This window comes from Oryzias latipes, chromosome 16, assembly GCF_053564925.1.
Source record: "Oryzias latipes strain Hd-rR chromosome 16, Olatipes_Hd-rR_3.1".
NCBI lineage: Eukaryota > Metazoa > Chordata > Actinopteri > Beloniformes > Adrianichthyidae > Oryzias > Oryzias latipes.
In genome coordinates this window covers 5,465,710-5,489,629 of record NC_136252.1, presented here as the reverse complement: position 1 = coordinate 5,489,629, position 23,920 = coordinate 5,465,710, and the positions used below count along the sequence as shown (strand labels likewise).

The window sequence follows — 23,920 nt, the reverse complement described above, 5'->3', positions numbered from 1 at the left end:
GGATTCATAGGAACCGTTTGTATCAATAGGTGAACTCTCACAAGACCAACAATAAATGTGCCTTAAAAAATGGAATATGGATGTACTGCAACCTTGCAGTCTGATTTTGATTACATTAGATTATTTTTTTAAACATTTTTTGGTTGGATATCGTACTTTTGGATTGAGTAACTAGATTTTTGGATCACCAAACAGCTATTAGCTTCTTCGTTTGACAACAGGAGATGCTCTGATTCGACCACTTTTTATGTGGAGAAAACTACTTCTTTGCCAGTTCTAATAACAGCCCTTGTGTCTGCACTTAAATGAACTTATTTGCTTAGTATACTAAAAAAAAACACAACATAAAAACATAATAGGCACAAGTTCTGCAGATCACCTAAGTAGAGGCTCAGGCGGTTGAGCAGGTCGTCCAAAGATCAAAGGTGACCAATGGTCAACCAATGATGGTCCGTGATTTGATCCTCGCTCCCCCCAGTCAACTGTCGTTGTGTCCTTAGGCAAGACATTTCCCCCTCCCTGCCTCCAGTGTGGCTCCACTGGTGTGTGAATGTGTATGAATGTCCCGGTGATGGTCAGAGGGGCCATGGGCACGAACTGGCAGCCACGCCTCTGTCAGTCTGCCCCAGGGCAGCTGAGACTACAACAGTATTTACCATCACCAAGTATGAATGAATGATGGACACATTGTTAGCGCTTTGAGCGTCTGGAAAAGCGCAGATAAATCCAATCCATCATTATTTCTACACATTGTCAGTTTTGAGCTTTTTGGTCATCTCTAAATAGGATCACAGTTATAGGAAAATAGCAGTATTTGCTGGAGAATAAAGAGAATGTCTGTGTGTAAGCTACGTTTTCTGAACATTGTGTGAAAAAAGTGGAATGAGATCACCTGTCAGTCTCTTAAAACGTTGTGAGCAAACCAAATGTGCAGCCAATGAGGGGAGAGCGCTCTTGACAGCAAGCACTTTTGGATTGTCAGCGCATGCTGTTGAAGATATGAAGGCTGGTGTGTACTGCTTGTTATCTGCATTAAAGGCCTGGCATGTTTCACAGCTATCAGTGTCGTGTTCCTATCTTGTTGACATATGCTGTGTACATGTCAACAACATTTATCAGTATGTTTCTGACAACGAACAATGGATATGAAAGTTTAGATAAAAAGTTAAAACAATGTCAGACCACAGCAGGTACAAGCAAAACATTTAAAAAATCAGTCAGGATGCTCATATCAACTACATGTGTTGTCTTGTAGCTACAACACACACCGGGCATAAGCAAACGGATCCTTGTGGTCCTCTGGGTGAACAGTGAGCTGAAATAGGATGAGCGCTTGCAGGTAAAAAGATTTGCAATGTTATGCTGACATCTAGTGTCCAAATGGTGTCATAAGAGACACTGATTTTTTTTTTTAAAACCTACTTCTTGCAGCATTTTTCTCATGATGGAGGATATACATTAAAAGAATTTAAGATTAAAACTGCAATTCTGAGCATTTCTTTATTTGAATGATGTTGGATCAGGAGCTGATAAAAAGCTGTGGTAATCCGCCAGCAAAAAGCTCAGGTTTTTTGAAACAGCGATGAGCGGGTCAAAGTCTCTCTTCTCTGCTCCATTTTTATGCATCCATTTACAGAAAAATACATCCATTAATGCAGGCTGGGCAAAATGCGGCCCACGGGCTGGTTCCGGCCCACCTCCATGTTTGGTCCGGCCCACTGAACAATATCAGAGACCCATGTTATTTATTTTTATCTGGCCACACGATCAAGTAGTGACATTTTATTCTGCCCTTCTGCAGTCTGTGCTCCAACCTGAAAACCTCTAAAAACAGAACAGAAGACAGTCTTCCCTTTCTACGTTGCAGTTCATCTTTCCCGGTTTAGCTCGTTCTTTTAGAGCGATTATGCTGCTTTTTTTTAAACGGCACACCCTGTTCTGTGTCCTGATTGGCTGGAGACCCTGTCAATCAATCTACTCCGTGCCGTGTCTCCTGTAAAGTAACGTGGAGCTCCTCAGATCAGAAATCTGTAATCGATCAGATCTTTGTTTTCATTCTAAGATCCTGGACCTCATTTCTATGAAGGTTTGAGAATTTAAACAAGAGATGAGTGTGAAAATGTTCATGTCTGTCGGAGAAAAGTGTAGAAAGTGGGCAGTGAGGAGTTTTACTGCCATAAACGTCTGTAATCAGACGCTGTGGATTTCACAGATCACGGTTATTGGCGTATACTTGTATAGCGCCTTTAGCGCCTTTCTTCCTACAAAGAACGTAACTCCTGCAATAAACGGTGGAACTCTGTACTGCTGAAAAGGTAACACAGAAAAGTGCTTAGCTGCAGCCAAAGACGTAGAAATGTGTTTTTTTTTCATTATTACTGGATGAGAAACAGACGTGCAGGACACAGCTGCTCAGTTTGAACGGGAAAATGACGGGAGAGGATCCACTATTTATTGTTTTTTATCAATGTATCAGAAAAATTTTTGCTGACTTTTTGTCTTTGAAAATCAGTTATTTGGTCATTTTTTTATTTCATAAATAGTTTTATTTATTTTATTAAAAGGATCATGAATTAATAAAACCTTATCATAAGGCTTTACAATAAAAGAAAGATCAAAGAAGTTTAAAGAAAAAGAGTTATTGTGGCCTCACAAGAAAAGGTTTGGCGACCTGCTCCATCATCCATGTGGTGTTTGAAGATTTGTTGTTTTTCCTTCTTCCTATTGTTCAAACTCCACATGAACGCAGCATTTTCCTAAGTTTTACATGAGGTAAATCAAGCCGTTGGTGCAATTGGCTCTAAATTGAGAACAAAAGTTTTTCCCTAAAAACTCTAAAATGCTCTGTTTTAAAATAGAACTCTCTATCCAAATGTTTTCATCCAGATTCCATGGTATTTCTTTCTCATCCACACATCTGCTCCTGGTCCGGCCCTTCTATCCAATTTTAGAACCCCATGTGGCCCGTGAGTCAAAATAATTGCCCCCCCCCGCATTAATATCTTCATTTTCCTCGTCAGAACTGCCATCTGGCTCAAAACCGTACGCGACGCTTTTTTAGGGGTTGTTTTTTGTAAATGTTAGCTTGGGGTTGTGAGGGGCTGTAAGCTAGCTGAAAAGAGTGCAAACGAAGGAATGATGGGATATCAGTGTCGGGCTACTTCTGCGCCAACAGTTCCGCCCACAACTCAGAGGCAAATTTCTGATGAACTACGGCTGCTCTTCAGAAAATAGGTTTGAAAAAATGACACAGACTTTTGGCTAAAAGCGGCATAATCCTAATTAAAAGAACACTTACAATAGATACAAATATACGGTAGCTGTACATTTAGTCAGGCAGACGGCATCTTTACCGTATTTGTCTCTCAGGCCAACAGTGCATCGGAAGACTCCGCCAAAGGCAACATCTTCACCAAAGATAACTGCAAAACAAACACACAAACCCAAGTCAGCCACTCTGAGAGTTATTGAAGACACAAAAGGAGGGAAAAGTCATAAGAATAGGCAACTTGTGCTTCCTCGACATAGGCAAACACCTCTCAGCTTCAAATAGAAACAAATTAAACACTAATTTCGGCATTTTTATGCTTTAAAATTCCCTATTCCATTTCAGTTATTGGTTACAGCATTTCAGCAAAACATCTTTATCTTTATCTCCTCAGAAAACATATTGGATGAATGTCTGTAAGGATTTCAGGTCCTTTTGATGAGATATTTGGATGTTTAGCAAAATTTAGGCTTCTTTTTCTTTTTCTGATCCTATTTTTAAGATTTTTATGGATATTTCAAAATCCTTATAACACCTTTTCCTACCATTAACCCTAAAACACTTTGGCTATAAAAGGTTCCACCATCACTTTGGCCTGGTCATTTTTACCTGATATAAACAAAAAGTCCTCGTCATAAATAGTAGTTTAAAACATGATAGATTCGAGTGGTTTTCTATTATTTTTAACTGTGGTATGTGTAACAAGATGAAAAAGAAAAACATAGGCAGTTCCTAAAGACATGCTCAAAAATTACTGCAAAATTAGGAATTTGTGGGGGGAAAATTCCTAAAAAATGACAAAAATCATACAAGAATGGGACAACTGCGATAAAAACTGAAGAAAAGCTTCTGACAGGTGTTTTAATGCTTCAAGTATTTACAAAATATCAGACAACAGTAATGATTTTCAATCCAGAATGATAGACATTATTGTTCTGTTTTAATTCTTCAGGATATTCAATGTCTTACATAATACCATGTGTGCATCGCTTTTATCTGCAATAAGTCAGACTTTATTCACAAAAACTCAGCACTGTTTAGTTGTAAAACAGAAAACACAAACAATAAACTCCCTTTTCCTGTTTATTATGTCAAAGCATACTACATATTGGGTACACAGGCTCCTGACTACTGTTACTGTAGTGCTCCAACAATCCATCAAGCACTGCGGCTTTGTAGTTTATCAAAATCCTACTAAAGCATTTTGATAGATTTTTGAGAGCTGTGTACCACAGAAAATCCTTGAAGTACAACCAGGATTCATACATAAGACACATCGGATTATAAAGCGAACGGTCAATTTTGGAAAATATTAATTGTGAACTAAGGTCCAAAAAATTTATGGTAAATTATTTTATCTCTGAGTTAATTTATGTGAATTTAATAAATGCCCATTTTTGTAAATTCCAACTAAACTGAGTGGCTTTAGCTTGATAAACTGTACTGAACTGATGGCATCCATATACAGCAGAACCCTGACTCCTTTACCTTGTAATAGTCCATTTGCTGTCTCTTCGCCTTACCTGCAGTGGGATCACTGGAGAGGGTGTTGTCCAAGGCACTTGTAATCGACTGGAACAAGTTCATCTTCTGAGTTTCACCTAGCAATGCAAACAAGAGTCAACTCAAAGAAGTGTCAAAATGAATCTTGGAACAGATGATGATCGCCAACGTCATAGAACTCAATATAGAACTAGAAGGAGCTGCATTTCCAGAAAAAAAAGCAGGGTTGAATGCTATGTTGATGAATGAAAATGAAACTTAAAGGGTAATAATTGGCAAAAAAAAAAAAAGTGAAAACAGCACAATAACAAAAACGATATTTTTGTGAAATATATTGGGTCATTGCTTTAAAGCATTTAACCCATTATTTTCCTGTTTCTCATTATTTGTTTATAATCTTCCACCATTTTTCTTTGCGCTTCACTCTTACAATATTTCTGCTATTTAAACCATTCTACTATTAAAATGTTCAGCTCTTTCAGCTTTTTCCAGTTTTGACCTTTGGTCCTTCAAATCCTTGTCTTTTCAAGATATTTCAGGATTTCTGCCTCCATTTAAATCAATGGGGAATCCTTGGTGCAGAAGCTCGTTGGTTCGGTACCCGGCGCTGGCATTTTTCACAAAAATATATTTCTTGTTATTGTGCTGCTTTCACTTTATTCATGGTCAACTTTGATCATTTCTTTATTTAATTATCCCCCCCATTATTACCCTTTAAGTTTCATTTTCATTCAGCAATATAGCATTCAACCCTGCTTTTTCTTCTGGAAATGCAGCTCCTTCTAGTTTCTTATATAATGCTCACAGTAAACTTCTATATGTGAGTCGTGTGACCAGGAAAACAAAACAAAGAGTTTGAATCAGAAGAACAAAACACTGATGTTCTGATCAGAAAAACACAAAAGTTTGCAGAGTACAAACTGTCGATGAAGAGGAATATGGGAGGAAGAGAGGAAGGACTTGAATCATTCCTTAGGAGGGAATTCAGCCAATCACAATTCAGAAACTGTACAGAGTCCTTAGGAAGTGCTGGGTTCTGGATATTTTTGATTTAATAATGACAGGAACCTGTCAGAAATTTGAATATTTGGCCCACGGGCCGGACTTTGGACATGCCTATAGTAAGTGATTGATGAAAACAACTCATTTAAACAGTTTAATAGGAGTTTGTCCTTTTTGTTTAAAGTCATTAGACTTGTTTCTATGCAGAGGATGTGTTGTAATTTTTCTGTTATTAATTAAAAGGTATTTTTGTAAATATAAACTAAACCTTCACTTGTTGCTCTGAGCCTGTGCTTGGCTGATTTGTTAGTGATTAATAATATTAAATCATGTCCATACATTGCACGTTAATTTATATATTTAATTAAATGTATCATACAATGATATTTAAATCCTCAAAATTAGAGATTTTGTTTCGACAATAAAAGTCGAAAGACTGTGTCTTGGGTTTAAGCAGAATGATCAAGAATATTGATAAAACTTTAGGTTTTTCTCGTCAGAAATAGTTGCATTTCCACTTTATCATTGATAATATAATTTAATCGCTTCTTTGCAGTTTTTGTGAAGTCTGTAAAAAGACGTTTCATCATTGTAAACTCTGTTGCCGTTGTTAGGTGATGCTAGCTGACGGCGCTAGCCGGCGGTTGGTTGGTAAGGGGAGGAGCCACTCACTCACCATACTGCGTCGGGACGGGGTCAGGCTGGTAGGTAAAGTGGGCTGCATGTCTCCGTTGTGTTTTAGAACGAGAGCTGCAGCTCGGAGAAAGTTTGAGCAAAGCTGCTCCTAAGGAGCCACTAGTCCCGGTACCGACGGAGAGTCTCGAGTTTGCACCTCGGATGAAGAATCGTACGGCAGCCGCCATCACTGTTGATGTCAGTGACCAGGAAGGACAAGCGAGAGAAGTGACAAAGATCCTGTGTTGTTGGAAAGATGGCACCACTCGGTACAGAAAACATGGAACACTCTAATTTGAAAAATATGGACAAAATAGATAGCACACTTTGTTTAATGACACATTGTCCTAACTGTGGTTATTACGATTAGAGTTTTAAAAATGCAACAACATTGTAATAATAATATAGTAGCTATATCCTAAATAAATGTTATACACAGTGCAGCAAAAAAGAAAAAAAAAATAACCCAAAAAGCAATGGCCAATGCGAGATTTTAAAATGGTCTAAATTTCTTGGTCAACACGTTTTTTAAAGCAGACTAACTAGAGGTAAAATAATTACATTAATAAATGTTTTATTGTAATGTGTGGGAGCAGAGTGAGCGCTCTTTCTTAAATTGAAGCGCACCGTGTTGAAGCGACGATGCCTGTGATTGGTTAAAAGAGAGGGCGGTGTAAGCGGTGGATGGAAGTCTGTTTATTTTCATAAACAAAATGCACTTGAAGAAATACGGTGTCCTTTCAGTGTTACACTGTATTTTTAAAACTAACGAAGAACTTTGCAGTACAGGAAAAGCTCGTTAGAATCCAATAACATGAGTCTCATTTTCCAAATGATTTCTTTATTTTCTGCCCGAAAAGACTCACTTCTCTAAAGGAAAAAACGAACGAACAAACAAATAAAGATTGGACCATAGACTTGTTTTTACCGTCTATGGATAAAACTGATGCCACTCAAATGACAAAAAATGTACTGAATTTCAGCCAGAATAAAATTAAAATAAAAGATAAAATTGATCCAAAAACACTTGGGAAAAAATTTGCTTTGGAAGGTTTTTCCCCCACTATTTTAGTTACAGTGCTTCAATATTTTTCTGTTATTGTATTTCATAATTTTTCTCATGATGAACATATTTAAAGAAAATTAAAATGCATTTGAGTATTTCTTTATTCAAATAGAAAAAAAATGCGGTTTGAAAAAGCTTGTAGCTGTGACAATAAAGCTCCAAACAGCAAGCTTCCTGCTCCGCTCCATTCTGATGCATCCCCTTGTAGATCCACGGACGTCTTTGTTTTCCTCTGGAATCTGGATCAAAGCTGTATTGCTGAATACCTCCAATACTACTCACCGTTTTTGTTGCACCCATAGTCTTGTGTTGGGGGTGTGAGGGGCTGTAAGCCTTCAGGAGAGTGTAAACATGATGTCAAATGGGGGGGGCTTACTCCATGCCAACAGTCAGGCCAATTCAGAGGTGAATTTCTGGTGAACTCCTGCCGCTCTGCAGAAACTACTTTCCAGAGAATGATAGTTTTTTTTTTACATTTTTATTATTTTGGCTAAAAAGACCATAATCATAACTAAAAGATCACCGGGAACGCTTTAAAAATAGATCTAAAGATGAACGAAGTGGGACTTTAATGAAATACAATCATTTCCCCTTTCTGTGTTAAAGCCGTTTCTTTTTGGATGTTTTGCAGCATGGAATGACTTGGAATGCTGGCTTAGTTAACAGCCTGTTTTTGTGTGTGGGGCCAATGTAATTGTAATTTTTTTTAGTATAGTTTTGGGCTTGGACTGCACATCCTGATACAAAAAAACTCAAAGGTATCCCTTCTTTTCTATTTTGTGTGTTTTTAAACTGCCAGTTAGACTGGTTGCAACAGTTCCAAAACTTAGAATATGACTTTTACTGTGTTGTTTTGGGTACCAGTTTTACCGGGCCTTATTTTGAAAAAAACAAAACAAAAACATGTTAATTCTACATTGAAATAAGAGATTATACTGCTGTTTCTAACATGCACATCCTTTTATTTTCATGATAATGCATTTCATGGAATATGACTGAATTATGCTGTGAATGAGTTCAAATGTAATGTCAAATTTACATCAACATTTTTTCAGGTATTTATGAAAAAGTTACCCCCCCCCCCCCAAATTTTACTTTTGGCCTTGTATTATCCTTAGATATTACAAACACATTTCACCCTATGGGCAAATCTGACCCCAGGGATATTTGCCTGTAGAAAATGATTTACATAAAATTGTTAACCACGTTTTTGTGTTAGGTACATTGTTCACTTGTTAAATACATAAATAGCTCCCTAATAATGAAACCTATCAGGGAGTTGACCTGTTCTCTAGCGCCACCATCAGGCCAGACTTTTAGTTTTAGAGTTAGTTGATCTTGGAAATCTTTCACCCAAAGCTTTTCTATTTTGGGGCACACATTCATGACTCTCACAGAATAAAGCATATTGACTGATGTCGGTGACCTCCCTTTCCTCTTAAAAGCATTTATTTACTTATTTCTATCTCCTTTTTGTGACATTTTTGTGGTCAGTCACTATAAAGTCTCACTCACCCCTCCTCTTTTATTATCCAGGCTTGGGACCGGCAGTGGCAGGATTCGAGTTTTTATGTTTTTTTTTAATGTTTTTGAGAATATTGAGTTTATAACATTTTGAAAAAATTAAGGGAAAAAGAACAGGTGATGTGCAGAATCCTTTGCTTCGATCATGTCAAAATCCTAACCATGGAACGAGGAGCACAAAGGGTCAGCAACCATTGGTAATGGTATGAATGAAACTCTGTAGGATACACAGTTTGTTTATTTCTCCATGTTGTGTTTTGCTTAAAATTTTTAACATCTAAAGTAAAATAAAAAAGTAAACATCACTCAGAAGGACAACTTCAGAAAAATGTTAATATACAAACATGAACATGTTGGTTCTTTCAGCAGAACACCTAGTGGTCACTAGGAGGTCAGAAAAGAAGAAGAAGAAACGTCCACGTCACACTTTCCAGAATCTTTAAGTGGATGACTTTGCACATTCTGCAACATCCAGCCTCCTGCCACTGCTGCACATTTTTGCCAAATTCTGTTTAAGAGAGAAGAAAAGTTAAGGATTTCAAGAGGACCATCTGTGAGATTACGTTTCATCCAAACAGATCTCACATTTGCAGCTCGGATGATGCTGTTTGGAGACTGCAGAGCGGCCAGGTCCGTCAGGATCCTCTGAAGGTCCCCATTAGATGGATGCTCTGCTGAAATGCAGGTCAGGTTTAAACTTACATTGGCAGATTGGTTTTTCTGGTAATATTTCCTTCTCAGAATCAGATGTACCTGGTTCAGGTGAGGCCTGAGGCTTCAGCTGGAGATAGGGATGATCCAGCAGCTCTACAATCGAGATCCTCTCTCTAGGGTTTCTTACTAAGCACCTCTGGAAAAAACAAAAGAAACACAACATTTGACCTAAATATCAAGTCATTCTAGAGAGCAAAATGTCTTACTCTAGCTGTTTAGGTACCAGTCTCACTTCACATTTACCTTTAGAACATCCAGCAAGTCCCTCTCTGAAATATCAGGAAACTCAATCTTGTGGGAGGGGTCAATGATGGCGTGCAGCTTGGCCATCTGGTTTGTGATGCTTTGAAATGGAGTCTTCCCGTAAGTCATGCAATAAAGGATGCAGCCGAGCGACCACACGTCTCCTTTGGGGCTTATCTGTATGACAATTAAGAGTCAGTATTCCCAGTTGCTCGGTTTACTGTCATCAAACCTGTTAGATCAGCTTCAAAGATGGCAAGAACCTTTGAGCGAGCTTTGCCAGACTGGGAGGAAGTATCTTTGATGGCTTCAGGGGGCATGTAGTTCAGGGTTCCCACCTGTGGACGGGAAACAATTAGGTAATGGAGATGGGGGGCAACTTCTTCAAGAGATTTTTACCATCTGTTGACCTAGATAAAGTATTGATAAACAAGGTGACTGATGATAGTGTACATCATATTCTAAATTGGTGGCTCAGGAGGTTGAGCTGGTCGTCCAATGATCGAAGGGTCGGCGGTTCGATCTCCGCTCCCCCCAGTCAAAACTGTCGTCGTGTCCTTGGGCAAGACACTTCCCCCTCCCTGCCTCCAGGGTGGCTTCACTGGTGTGTAAATGCGTATGAATGTCCGGGTGATGGTCAGAGGGGGCGTAGGCGTGAACTGGCAGCCACGCCTCTGTCATCACCAAGTATACATGGAGTGAATGACTAATGGATACATTGTATGTACAGCTGTGACGGTGTGGGATTTTTGATCACCGCGGTGATGAACCAGCAGGGGATGCGGTTAACCCCCGCGACACCGCGGCCCTGTGGAGTATGTTCTGCTAGACTTCACAATCTCCCTTTGATGAGATGAAGTTTCTCCTCTCAAACACTCCAATTTCTTGACCTACACCTTAGGTGAATGAGACAGATGGAGAAGGAGGTGGCTTTCCCACAATTCTTGGTTTCAGTGCCTATACTCGAAATATTTCTGTTCTGAATTGAAATCCAGCAAATGAAGGGCCCATACCAGGGGTCGGCACCTTTACCCCTCAAAGAGCCAATAGGATCAGTTTCACACAGAAATGAAACTCCAAGGAGCCGCAACACTAGGGGTGTTAGAAAACAATCGTTTCGCCGACATCTCGATAGTTCATTTGGTGATACTTGTATTGATTCAAAATGCTGTCAGGATATTTATTTAAGTATTTATTTTAATAATTTATAAGCATGACGTTTCCTTTGATCTTTTGTCCATTTTCCACAACCTTGAATAGACTTTTCTGTCTGTCAAACACCCAGAGTTAAGATGAATGAGATGATGGAGACAAATTCACTTTGATACAGACTCCTTTCCATATATTTATTTTTTTAAATCCAGTAAACCCAATAAAGTATATTAATTTTATGGATGAAAACAATTTTTTAATTAGGAAGCATCTGTTAGTTTGTTGCGGGTCTGGAATCATAAGCGGTGAGTCTAAGCCCCGCCCCCGGTTCTCTACCTCTCTCAAAAAAAAGGCTGTTTTGGGGTGGGCGCTCATGTGCCCCCTACGAGACTACCACTGACTGTCTTTTAGAAGAACTTTCCATCCCATAACAGACTCTGGTCGGCGTTCACACGCCCCCTCCGCGCGTTCACACTGCTCCCTTCCTCCTGCCCGACGGTGTTAAAGGCAATCTTAGAAAACCATAGAGCCACAGCACAAGGAGGAAAGAGCCGCAGGTTGCCGACCCCTGTCCCATTCTATTCTAAAGCGTATGGTAAATGGCGTACACTTATATAGCGCTTTTTCTACCTTCTTCGAAGGCCCAAAGCGCTTTACAGTCACAGTTCCATTCACACAGGGAGGAAACTCATGGCTAACGTTACTTCCGCCTCAGCGCAAAGTTAATACTGTGGCGACCTGTGGGTTAGCCCCGCCCATAGCCACTAAGACTCATGGGAAGTGTGAAATCTTGATCACCACTGAGAGAGCAATGAAGAGAAGTGAGGTTCATGTTGTTACACTGTTTGATTGTTCGTAATAAATGGGTTTTAATGCCAGACAGGAGAGTGAGCAATCAGCTTGTCTGTCTACTCTCAGAGGCTGTTTGAGGGCGTGTGGCGTATGGGGCAAGGACAGTCAGCGCGGGGCCTGCACAATATATAGCAAATTTATCGTTATCGTGACATCAAGCTGTGCAATATGCATACCGCAAAAGACGGCGAAATCCCAATAAATGGATACCTCAAATGTGCTAAAACAAACTCATGGCAGCTTGAATAAATGAAATAAATCCCTTTATGCATTTAACCAATCGGAAGGACCCGTTCACGTTGTTGACCAATCAGATTAGCCCTTTTATGTTTGATGTTTGCATCCTACGTCGACAAGGGTCATTTGGAGTATAACTTTTAAATTGTTGCAATGAAATGGAAATGATGGTTTGCAATTTGTTTATATACCGCAAATTATATCGTTATCGCAATATTAATCACCAATTTCGCATATTACGAGTTTTCCTCATATCATGCAGCCCTGGAACGCAGCTAGTTAATTAGCTGCTCAGCTCTCCTTTCCCCGCTACGAGATACAAAGCAGCTGGGTCTTACAATGTACAGTACAGACCAAAAGTAGTTTGGACACACCTTCAACACACACCAATAAAAAGTATGAAACAACTGAAAATATGTCATATTGTTGGTTCTTCAAAGTAGCCACCTTTTGCTTTGATTACTGCTTTGCACACTCTTGACATTCTCTGGATGAGCTTCTAGAGGTAGTCACCTGAAATGTTTTTCACTTACAGGTGTGCCCAGTCAGGTTTAATAGGTGTTATTTCTTGCCTTATAAATGGGGTTGGGACCATCAGTTGTGTTGTGCAGAAGTCAGGTGGATACACAGCTGATAGTCCTACTGAATAGACTGTTAGAATTTGGATTATGGCAAAAAAAAGCAGCCAAGTACAGAAATGAGTGGCCATCATTACTTTAAGACATGAAGGTCAGTCAGTCCCAAAAATTGGGAAAACTTTGAAAGTGTCACCAAGTCACAAACACCATCAAGCGCTACAAAGAAACTGGTTCACATGTGGACCTCCCCAGGAAAGGAAGACCAAGAGTCACCTCTGCTGCAGAGGATAAGTTCATCCGAGTCAGCAGCCTCAGAAATGGCAGGTTAACAGCAGCTCAGATTAGAGAGCAGGTCAATGGCACACAGAGTTCTAGCAGCAGACACATCTCTACAACAACTGTTACAAGGAGACTGTGTGAATCAGGCCTGCATGGTAGAATATCTGCTAGGAAACCACTACTAAAGAAAGGCAACAAGCAGAAGAGACTTGTTTGGGCTAAAGAACACAAGGAATGGACATGAGACCAGTGGAAATCTGGGCTTTGGTCTGATGAGTCCAAATTAGAGATTTTTGGTTCCAACCACCGTGTCTTTGAGCGACACAGAAAAGGTGAACGGATGGACTCTACATGCCTGGTTCCCCCCGTGAAGCATGGAGGAGGAGGTGTGATGGTGTGGGGGTGCTTTGCTGGTGACACTGTTGGGGATTTATTCCAAATTGAAGGCATACTCAACCAGCATGGCTACCACACCATCTTACAGCGGAATACTATTCCATCTGTTTCTATGCCTTCAGTGTGAATCTACAATGAAAATAAAGAAAACTCTTTGAATAAGAAGGTGTGTCCAAACTTTTGGTCTGTACTGCATTTGCGGGGGAAAAAATAAAAAAAACGCACCAAAAACGGTACAGAAGTGAACCGTAACGAAACGGTTCGGTTCAACTACGTGTATTGTTACACCCCTACTGTATAGTGCGTTCGCCATTTTTTAGTCCTGCCCAAAGCTACAATACCAAAATCGAGTCCGCTAGAAATTTCCCAGAAGTCTGTGCAAAATACCAGTGTGCATCGATGCTCACTAGATCTGCGAATATAGACCACAAGTCATTGCGTCTGAACTTTCTTTCCCCAAAAAAAAGTTCCAATAAAGACAAAGATCTTTTTATACCGTTACCTACGATTAAGGCAGTTGTTGGATGAAGAAGTGGTCAAGACCACTGGATACTTTAATGTTTTGACCGAACACAAGTGAGTTTACCAAAGTCCCATTTGGATGGCCTTTACAGGTGCGACTCACCTGTGAATCCTTCATGATGCTGGTCACATCAGGCTGGATTCTGTTTGCGATACCAAAGTCGATCAACTTCAGTGATGCGTTCACGATGACGAAGTTTGCTGGCTTCAGATCACTGTGGATGATCCCTGGAAAAACAAATAGAGTGGTTCCAAAGATGGAGAGTTAAAGAAATGGGAAATGTTGGACAGGCAGGGGAAGGATCAAAGATGAACAACCGTGTTTGTGGATGGTATGGACGGCCTCCAGCATGTTTTTCCAGTAAAACTTTCTCTCGAGTGGGTTCACAACAGATTTGCGGTTTCGCAGCCAGGTGTTCAGATCCAAGTTCCCACACTCCATCAGCATATAGATGTAGCTGTTGGTTATTTCACTGCAAACACATTAGAAGGCATCAGAGCCTGATGAAGATCGTTTTACCTCACATCGAGTGGCTGTGCAGACTGTACTCACTAATCATAGAGCTTGATGATTTGATCGCTGTACTGCTGCAGGTGGTTCAGATGTTCAATTTCATTTTTGTAACTTTCTACGGTCTGAGCATCAGCTTCCTCCAGGTCCACATACTTCACAGCAAACAGCTGCTTTTTGTGATCAAGAACCTGGAAGACCTAGAAGAGGAGCCGACTGCATTAGCAGCTATCAAAGTGTCAGGGAGCCTGTGGCGTTGATGATCGGTAGGCTTTCTTATACCTTGCTTGATCCTCCACGCCCGATAATCTTGAGAACGAAGAACTGCTTGCCCTTAATGGTGATGGATTCATTTGATAAAGAACTCAATGAGGCCTAAAATTAGATTTAAACAGGATGAAGTCACTGAAATTGGAAAAGCATGGTAACTTAAAGTTTCAAACAAATTCTAATAGCCCTTTAATCCCACTCCATTCATTTCACTTTAAGGCTTAATTTTAATAATAATAATTAATAATTGATACTTTATTCATCCCACAATGGGGACATTTTTCTCTGCGTTTTGGCCCATCTCCTGGGGGGAGCGGTGAGCTGCAGACTGGCCATGCTCGGGGGGGGGCAGCAGCTGGCTGAGGAGAGCAGGGATCGACGTCCTGCTCTACCGCCTGTGCTAAACTACCGCCCTGTACTTATGCACAAAATACCAATATTGAATATTGAATGTTAGCGAGACAAGGTGTGTTTTGGTAAGTAATACACACATTTTTGCCACAAAGATTCCAAAAGGAGGAAAATATATGAAATCAGGTCTTTATTTTTTGTAAAACATTTTTAACTTGTCCTGTCCAACAGCTGGGTAAACAGATGAGAGCTGAAGGCCTCTTGTGTTTTATCAACAGGGGTTATGAATCTTCTGACAAACCAGAGGTATGTCTGAATAAACCGCTTTTGTCATAGGGGCCAAACTTTATTCATTTTAATCATATTTGAAAATCTTTTGTGTTGGATCGGACGGATCAAATCAGGTCTTTAAAAAATGTTACCAAGAACTACATTTGTACAAAATCTTATCTTACAAACTGAAGTAAATGATTGTTTTCATTTCTCCCTCTCTTTTCTTTTTACACAAATCAAAGACACAGAGTGCCAGTACCTGTGGAGTCTGGAAAGAGGCTGCTGGGTTCAGAGGCGTGTGGGACTGCTGAAGCGCCCTGGTTCTGTGAGCTGCCACTGCAGAGGACCACACTTCTGGACCTCCTTTCACAACAGGAGTGACAAAGCTGAAGGACAGAGGATTTTTCAGACAACTATTAGACTTCATACAGCATCTTCATGAAAAAGATGATTTATCATGAACAGGGGAAAACAAGGCAAATCAGTCAATATCAGAGATCCATCCATTTTCTGAACCCACTGAAATCTTTTTAGGGTCATGGGGTTACTACTGATGAAGGTGGGATTCACCCTGAACGGGTTTCAGAGTAAATTTACGATCACCAATCAACCTAGGAAGCCTGTTTTTGGACTGTGGGAGGAAGCTGGAGTGCCTGGAGAAAACCCAAGCATGCACGAGGAGAACATGCAAACTCCACTCAGAAAGGACACATCTGGGATTTAAACCGGGGCCTTCTCACCTTGAGACAGAATGCTACTGTGCAGGTATGTGAAAAAACACAACCGTGTCTGATGATAGAAGAATTTACGAAGTCACTCCACTGTGCAGCCCATAAAATCAGATCATTTCAAGTATTTTTCATCAAAGCAATAAAATGGACAAAAAAATGACCTGTTTGGATTTGGGTTCTGGTTGCTGCACGGCGTCTGACAGAAAGAGTGAGGGTTTAGTCTAGACGGACGTTGGAGGGACGGAGTCATCAAAGACTCCACCTGACAAGGAATAGGTGGTGTGGTTCTCTTTTCCTAAAATGGACAAAAACAAGCACATAAATATATTTTTTCAAATAAAGAGATAAAGTTCAGTTTACCAGGAATAACCTGTAGTGTAAGGAATTTCAAATGAGATTTTATCTCTGTTAAATAGACATGGTTAGAAAGTCCTCATCAAACCTCTGGGGAAACGTGCCGATGGACGGCGGGTAGCAGCTTCCACTCTGGGGCAGACTCTTTGCTGGCAGGTTTAGCGTGCTCCACAGAACGCGGGGCAGGTACCCGTGCAGGAAGATGCACTTCCTGGTGTTCCACACTGGTGGACGCACTCTGTGCAGTCTCTGACGCCATAAGAAAAACAAGCAAAAAAAATTACAAAGACAGCATATTGAACAGCTGGAAGCAATGAAGCCAGTCTAAAAACTGTCCCTACCCATGAGAAGCTCCTCATCGGGGTCCAGTAACCGTTTTTCCCCAGCTTTCAGGTTACGGATTGCTATGTTCAGGAGCTGAGAAGGTTGGGCGTTTAACGCCAGGGCTTTGTGCAAAATTGAAGATGCTTTTATCATATTACCTAAAAATAAGAGGAAAATTTCATTTAGCAAACAGACATAAAACAAAGAAATGGGTCTGATCAGACTGGCATTATTCAATCTGATATAAACATGCATTCTGCATTTGTAGGAACTCAGAAAAAAGCAGAGGTGAACATTAACCTCTTAAGACCTGTCCACATTTGTGCACAACCCATTTTGGGTTATAATTCCACAGTAATTCATTCTACTCAACTGTGATTAGACGTGTGATTACATGTGTGGACATTTATACAGCCATTTAGTGAGTGGTGTCAAAAGAGTACAGCACATTACAGGAAAAAACGGCAGAGAATAGAAGAGAAAATTCAGTCGGCTGCTCCAAACCCCAAACTCGACAAGGTAAGAAGTCCAAACATATTTCTTAGCTTATTCTTGTTTAGATATGCAGAAAAGCATTGCAACTTTGTCATGAAATGCAAATTTCATTCATTCATATTCTATTCCGTTTAGTCCCTTTCGGGGTCACAGGGATGCCTGAGCCTATCCCGGCCACTTGTGGGCAAAGGCAGGGGACACCCTGGACAGTTCGCCAGTCTGTCGCAGGGTAGAAATAATAAATGAACATTTGATTAAAACAAAAAACAAGTTAAGGTAAAGATCTGGTAAGCTGCTAAACACAATCTGCATGTTAGCTTTGTGGAAAATGCTCTTATTCTAGCATAAATGCACCCAGGAAAGGCGGGTGTAAATCCAATGACAGCTAAAATGCTGTAGGTTTTCTTAATGTAATAATTAAATAGACACAAGAATTGATATTTGATTTCTTAAATTAGGGTTAGGGCACTGGAGTTACTGGACCAAAATGACGAAGGTAAGTCAGATATGGAAAATGTTTCTGACCACGATGAGGCATTCCTGGATGCTGATTATGAACTCCCACCACAGGATCAAAGTGCAGTGAGGATGAGAGCAGCGGTGATGAAGACTGCATTCCACAGCAAGGGATGTAAGCGTCTCAGTGAGGATATAATTGTACACCAAGATGCCATGGAAATCTGTTTATTCTAGGTAGTCAGGGCTTCAGGGTAAGGAGGGGAGGAAACATCTATAGACACGGCACCATTCGGTGCTTTTAGCTAAATGCTCATTTACAACACTTGTTGAAAGATGAATCGACAGCTGTAGGCTCATTCTATCCCAGTCCTCACACTCCCTGACATCGTCATCAAACTCAGCAGATTTGGGCTGATTATTCCAACGATGGCCCAAAAAAGGCCAACATTAGCACCAGGACCTCAGCAACAGTCCCGTAAATGCGATTGTTCTTATTTTGGCAGGTCTTGTCAGTCAAGCTTGAAATTTCATATAAACGTCCACTCAGATGCAACAGTGAAGGCTTAATTTACTTTACGATAACTACTATATTTATTCGTATTCTGGTTGTCCAGGATGCAGAATGTGCTGAAGGGTTCCTCCACAGACCCCAAACGGGGATCATGTGAGCATGAGGACAAATCAGAGCACGAAAGAAAGACCTGGTGTGCATGTACGTGCACACCATATTTCCCTAAAATCACATCATTTTAAAAGATGATACTTAGTTTTTATACTAAACAGGTTTCAAAAAGTCTAAATAACTAAGAAAATTAAAAACAGGCATATCAGATAAGAGCTCGGCTCCTAAGAGGATAAAGGTTGTTCAGATAAATGTGTCACACGCTCAAGTTGAGCTTTTTTTTTTTTTTTAAACCCTTCAGGGAATACTTTCAATGTAAAAAGACAATTCCAGCAGGACTGAAGACCCACCTTGAGACACCTCAAACTGAGCATGTGCAATGTGCACAAATGCAAACCCTTTGCAGTTGGACCTTGCAACTATGAAGTGGTCCTCTGCTTCATCCGGATCCTCAATCCTGCAACAAGCAGAGAGTCAGGCAACTGAAGTTTAGGGAACGTACCTGAAGAGGGAAATATTCATCAAAATTGGGCCGGCACAACAAATGGCAAATTTATCGTTATCTCAACATCGAGCTGTGCAATAGTCGGCTGAAATTGCAAAAAATGGTAACCTTCATTGTGCTAAAACAATCTTATGCCAGCTTGAAGTATTTAACAGATCAAATGAATCCCTTTATACATTTGACCAATCGGATGGAGCCCTTTGAGGTCAGATGCTCGCCTCCCATGTAGACGAGGGTCATTTGGAGCGTAGTTTAAGTTATGTTGACTCCTATTTAAACTGTTACACTGAAAAGGAAATTATGTTTTAGTTATTTTCTTATTTGTTCATATATCGCAAGTTATATTGTCATCGCAATATTCATCACTAATTTCGCAAATCGTGAGGTTTCCTCATATCGTGCTGCCCTAATCCAATCATCAACTTTATTTATAAAGCGCTTAACACAATTTAGAAAGAATCAGACAAAGTGCTGTGCATTAAAAGCTTAACATTATAAATAATTGAGTAAAACAGCAAAAATGTACAAAACGCACTAAAAACTTGGAGGTAAAAAGTAGTAAAATCTCCTGTATGACTAAAATGCTTCAGTCTGGTTTTTAAAATGTCGTGTAGAATATTTAGCAGAAATTCACTAGAAAAATGTTCCAAACTTGTAGAAAACTCACCCTTTCAGCTCTGCGTATCTGACTAGTATTCTGGCGTAGCTGCCGTTTTTACTGTACTGCCTGATGGGCAGCTTGGCAAAGACGGTGGAATAGTAATTCCTGAGCTTGTTGAGGAGGGAGACGTCTGTGTGAGGGTTCCCTCTTCCCTCCAGGTCCTTCAAATACGTCCAACAAGACTCAGGAGAACTGGAATTAACGATCTGCTCAAAGCTGGAAGTTACATCTGAAATGAAAGTAAAGTTTATTCACCAAGTGGGAAATCACTCAGCAGGACATGGCAATGAGCCACAACTGCCGTACCTTCCATTCGCTGCGTTTCACTTGCAACCCCCCTTTGAAGGAGTGTCGTTGTTGACTCTGCCACTGCTTGGTCATCCCACTGGCTTTGCTCTGGACTGAGAGCTGGCTGCTACAAAGATGGGAATTTTCCATCAGATTCAAAATTTTCAATGAATAGGGAAAAAAAAAAGGAGTTCAAACCTAAAGCAGCATGTCTGCACCCACCCGAACACCAGCCTGACCTCCATCTTCAGCGGTTTTCTTCATTGAGGGTCCAAACACAGAACTCACATTTGAGCCAGATGTTTGCCTGCCACAACAATGACAAACTTTAGATAAACTAGTCTTTTTATTTCAACTAAGTTATAATTAAAGCTTTGCAGCTGCGATGACTAAAGCCAAAACTATGAATGCCTGCTCAAACCGGAAGATTCAGGTAAAAGATTTAAGGATCCACTCTGATCCTCTTTATATCTATTGTAAAAGCCTTCCCAATGGTCTTTTAATTATGATTCTGCTGTTAATAGCCAAAATCAAAAGTCCTAAATCATTCTTTAGTTTCACAACATAGTTTCTGCAGAGTGGCAGGAGTTCATTGCTAGAGTTCTTAGCGGACGAAGGAGCTTTTTTTTAATCCTGCATCAAAAACATGCTCTTCTCCAATTGAATTTTTTGTCTGCTTCTGATTCACATTTATCAGATACTGAGTATTCAGGAAAAAAAGCACTTTGAGCTTTTTTTTTTTATTTGCTGCAAAAATAACTGATCTTTCAATTTAAAAAGCGTTCTTTCAGTGTGCCAAAGATAACGTATAGTTTAGACATTAATTTATTGTCTAATTATCCTATGTTGATGCGTCTTTGTGTGAATATATAACTTCTGATTGTATCGTTTTGTGCATTTTTGTTGCTTTGATTGCTTGAAATATATTGAAGCATTTATAATACCATGTTCTCCATCATTTTAATTATGTGACAGAATGAGTGGTGTTGAAGAAGAAGAAGAAAAAGCTGTTTGACCGATTGCTTTTTCTTTTTAATTTTGAGTCAACAAATGCAGCTTCATTTTGAAAATGAAAAAGCATTTCTGGTATTGACTTTTATTTTTAATTATGCTACAGATATGCTTCCATAGACATAAACCATTTCAAATCAAATAAAAAAAAAAATTAAAACTCTAATTTTCTTAAGGAAAGCACGATCTAGGCCCTTTGAAAAACATTTAAAAATAAAGGCACTAATCAGTTTACAAATGTATACCTGGGTAAGCCTGTGGGGATGTTCATTTCGCCTCTTTTAGGGGGAACATCGTGGACATTTCCATCACTGTCCTCATTTTCTTGGATAGAGAAAGGCACTACAGGTACCCTTCCTGGCTGCAAAGCAAAAGGCCAAACATTCAAACAAAAAGCTTCTGAAAGTGCCTGCTCAAAACCAAAATCTATGGAGACCATCTGGACCACACCCACCAAGCAGGAAGCTTTCTTATGATGAGATCCTGATCTCCAGCCAGGAAGGTGTTCCACTGAGGATCCAGACAAAGGCTCCATCCTGAGAATCAGAAAGAAGAAGTAAAATGTCCCGAGTGCGTCTTCACAACAGACCCAATGGCATTTGGAATTGGGGTTTATGGTTACCCAGAACTAAAAATGCTGGAGAGCTGCAGCTCTCCTGTGCCATCAGATATTCTGCCAACTTTCTGGAAGGCTGTGGAATTCTTCCCGGAATCCTGCACAATATGATCTACATGGAGGGGAGGGGCAAAGCATATTTGACCAACACATGTATTAACATTTTAAAAAGTTAAGATGGGCCTCATTCACCCCACTAAGGGAAACCCAAGTGTCACCTGCAGTATTCATGGAAATGCAGGATGAAGGAAAAAAAACATTTTACACAACATAAAGGAATCCTCACATGGTAGGTTCTCCTTATCCTCTGAAGGGGAAAGTGGTTTTCCTGGCTGCATGTTTTGCAGGGCAGTTTCCAGGAGCTCTTTGGGCTTAGCGCCCATCTTGATAGCCTCCTGCAGCATGTGAATGCCTCTTTTGGTGTTGCCTGGAAGCATAAAACGAAGCACTAGTCATGAGACTGCAATAATCCTACAGACAGAAAAAATGAAAATAGACAGCAGAAACACCTCGAGAATGCTCAAACCGGGCATGTGCAATGTGCACAAAGGCAAAGTTGGGGCTGTGGGATCTCGCCACATTGAAGTTTGCTTCTGCCTCGTTGACATCTTGAATCCTGACAAGTAGAAAATGAACTTTCCATGAATTCCATTTGAGATGAAGTGACATGCTTAGTGTACTGAAAAGGTGAAGCTTACGCTTTAAGCTCTGCAAACCTAACCAGCATCCTGGCATAGCTCTCATTCTGACAGTGCTTCCCCAGCGGCATGTTGGAGAACACTTTAGTGTAATAGTGGATGAGGCGGGTGAGATGGTTATGGTCCAGGTGAGGATCCCCTTTCTTCTCCAGATCCATCAAATAAGCCAGGCAAGATTCAGGCGAGTTTGAGCTGATGACATTGTTGATGTTGTCTGTATCGTCTGAAACAAACACGGGATGATAGTCATGGAGATTCACTGTGTCAGGCAAACCCCTAACCTAATGCACAACCCCTTTCATTTACCTTCGTTTAGATACTTTTTGATCTTGTTAAGCTTTTGAAAAAGCATGGCAAGCTGCTGCTTTCTGTCCGTGTGCTCCTCTTCCTCCATCTGAAACACACAGACAACAAAATGGATCATTAAGCAAGGCAGGGATTAAAAAAACCTTTGCTTTACCCCACACGACACTAGCTAGCTAACGGTTGTTTTTCTTGTGTTTTCTTCATTGCGTTTTATTTACCCAATGTGTTCAATATCTAAAGTGGCTTTAACTTTAAATATCGTGAAAACGTAGTTATAAATCAAATGACCTCGTAAGGCCAGTTATCCCGTCATGTTTTTAGCCACGTTCTTTTCAATCAAGCTAATGCTAGCATTGTTTTCCACCACAACAGACCGCTCGGAACGTCAATCAATGTCGCCCCGCGCCATCTGAATTCTTCAAAATGAAGATAGAAATCTGTATGATTTAGAAGAAGCGTTATGTAATCTCACCGCGTTAGTATCGTCATGTACTAAGGTATAACAGAAGACCGCTCCTTTGGGCAGATTTGCGACAGTCCCAATCGCAAAGCGCTCGACTTCAACTGCTAGTTTTCAAATATACCACTTCCTCTCAGGTCGAGTTCTGATTGGTCAGCTCCTGAGACGTCACGCTCGGATTTCTGTACGTACCGGTGGGCGGGGGGGGCGGGGGGGGGGGGGCGGCTTGATTCAAATATTTTCAATTTGATAGTTAGCATTCACAGAAATCTGAGAAACAAAAAATGTATTATATTATATTTTAAAAAGAAATATTTTACCAAACATTTCTAAAAATAATAATACTAATACTAATAGCCTCATTTAGACATTGTAAATCATGCAAGCTACTACAAATGCTATCAAGTAAAAATCGAATGAAATAAAGATTATATAAATTCATAGCAGGAAAAAGGCTATGAAAAAAATCTAGAAGCATAAATGAGAAGATGTTCATTCATTCTTTTATTCATTGTCTTGAGTTTTAAGGACATGTGAGAGCAGGAAGACAATGGTAAAATGAGCTATAGGTGTGACCATAGACATACTGTCAGTTGGTTTGACGAAGGAGATAAAGGTGGAGGTAGGACACCACCAAGGATCAGCTTTAAGGTCCTTATTCTGGTGATGGACAGACTGTCAGATGGGGTCAGACGAGAATTTCTGCAGACCTGATGACATTGTGAAGACATCTTCAAGTGAGAGCAGGAATCAAGCAGGCGGCGGGACGTCTAGAGAGGTGGAGGTTTGATCTGGAAAGGAGAAGAATGAAGATTGGCCAGAGCAAAACGCAGTATATGTGTGCAAATGAGAGGAACTCAAGATGAACAGTGAGGTTACATGGAGCAGAGGTGAAGAAGGTGGAGGTTTTAGAACAAAAGAGAGGGTGGGAAAGAGGTGAAGAAGAGGCATGTGAAATGGATTGGAATGGGTTG

The 23,920-nt window shown here is 40.2% G+C and overlaps 2 protein-coding genes and 1 long non-coding RNA gene across 8 annotated transcripts in view; 1 reads left to right on the top strand and 2 right to left on the bottom strand.

The window, feature by feature from the left end:
- Positions 1-6,706, bottom strand: part of bckdhb (branched chain keto acid dehydrogenase E1 subunit beta) — a 137,494-nt gene extending 130,788 nt beyond the window's left edge. For all 3 annotated transcript variants that reach the window (XM_023963898.2, XM_078932965.1, XM_004086627.4), the window contains exons 1-3: positions 6,450-6,706; positions 4,792-4,869; positions 3,354-3,422 (exon numbers count right to left, since the gene is read on the bottom strand). In XM_023963898.2, coding sequence (XP_023819666.1) covers positions 3,354-3,422; positions 4,792-4,869; positions 6,450-6,636 — 334 coding nt within the window. In that variant the 5' untranslated portion in view covers positions 6,637-6,706. The remainder of the gene's footprint in view (positions 1-3,353; positions 3,423-4,791; positions 4,870-6,449) is intronic.
- A 2,552-nt stretch (positions 6,707-9,258) lies between these two features.
- On the bottom strand, positions 9,259-23,146 carry ttk (ttk protein kinase). Of its 4 annotated transcripts, none has more exons than XM_023964404.2 (25): positions 22,959-23,146; positions 22,487-22,574; positions 22,181-22,403; positions 21,992-22,098; positions 21,769-21,909; positions 21,489-21,594; positions 21,321-21,402; positions 21,112-21,227; positions 20,078-20,162; positions 19,874-19,982; positions 19,574-19,796; positions 18,752-18,858; positions 16,843-16,983; positions 16,590-16,750; positions 16,309-16,442; positions 15,676-15,802; positions 14,805-14,897; positions 14,565-14,722; positions 14,330-14,484; positions 14,115-14,239; positions 10,259-10,333; positions 9,996-10,172; positions 9,792-9,888; positions 9,624-9,709; positions 9,259-9,546 (listed from the first exon to the last, which is right to left on the bottom strand). In XM_023964404.2, exons 2-25 carry the CDS (start codon positions 22,572-22,574, stop codon positions 9,478-9,480), a joined length of 2,985 nt encoding a protein of 994 aa, XP_023820172.1. In that variant the 5' UTR covers positions 22,959-23,146; the 3' UTR covers positions 9,259-9,477. The 4 variants fall into 4 exon arrangements, with proteins under 4 accessions (XP_023820172.1, XP_023820171.1, XP_023820173.1 ...); XM_023964403.2 differs by having other exon boundaries at positions 9,624-9,712; positions 22,959-23,134; XM_023964405.2 differs by having other exon boundaries at positions 9,624-9,712; positions 19,874-19,979; positions 22,959-23,108.
- LOC144984478 (uncharacterized) lies at positions 16,067-18,029 on the top strand. The gene is made up of 3 exons (XR_013648204.1): positions 16,067-16,181; positions 17,779-17,816; positions 17,891-18,029. It is a non-coding gene; the product is annotated as an uncharacterized LOC144984478 (long non-coding RNA).
- Positions 23,147-23,920: the final 774 nt, after the last annotated feature.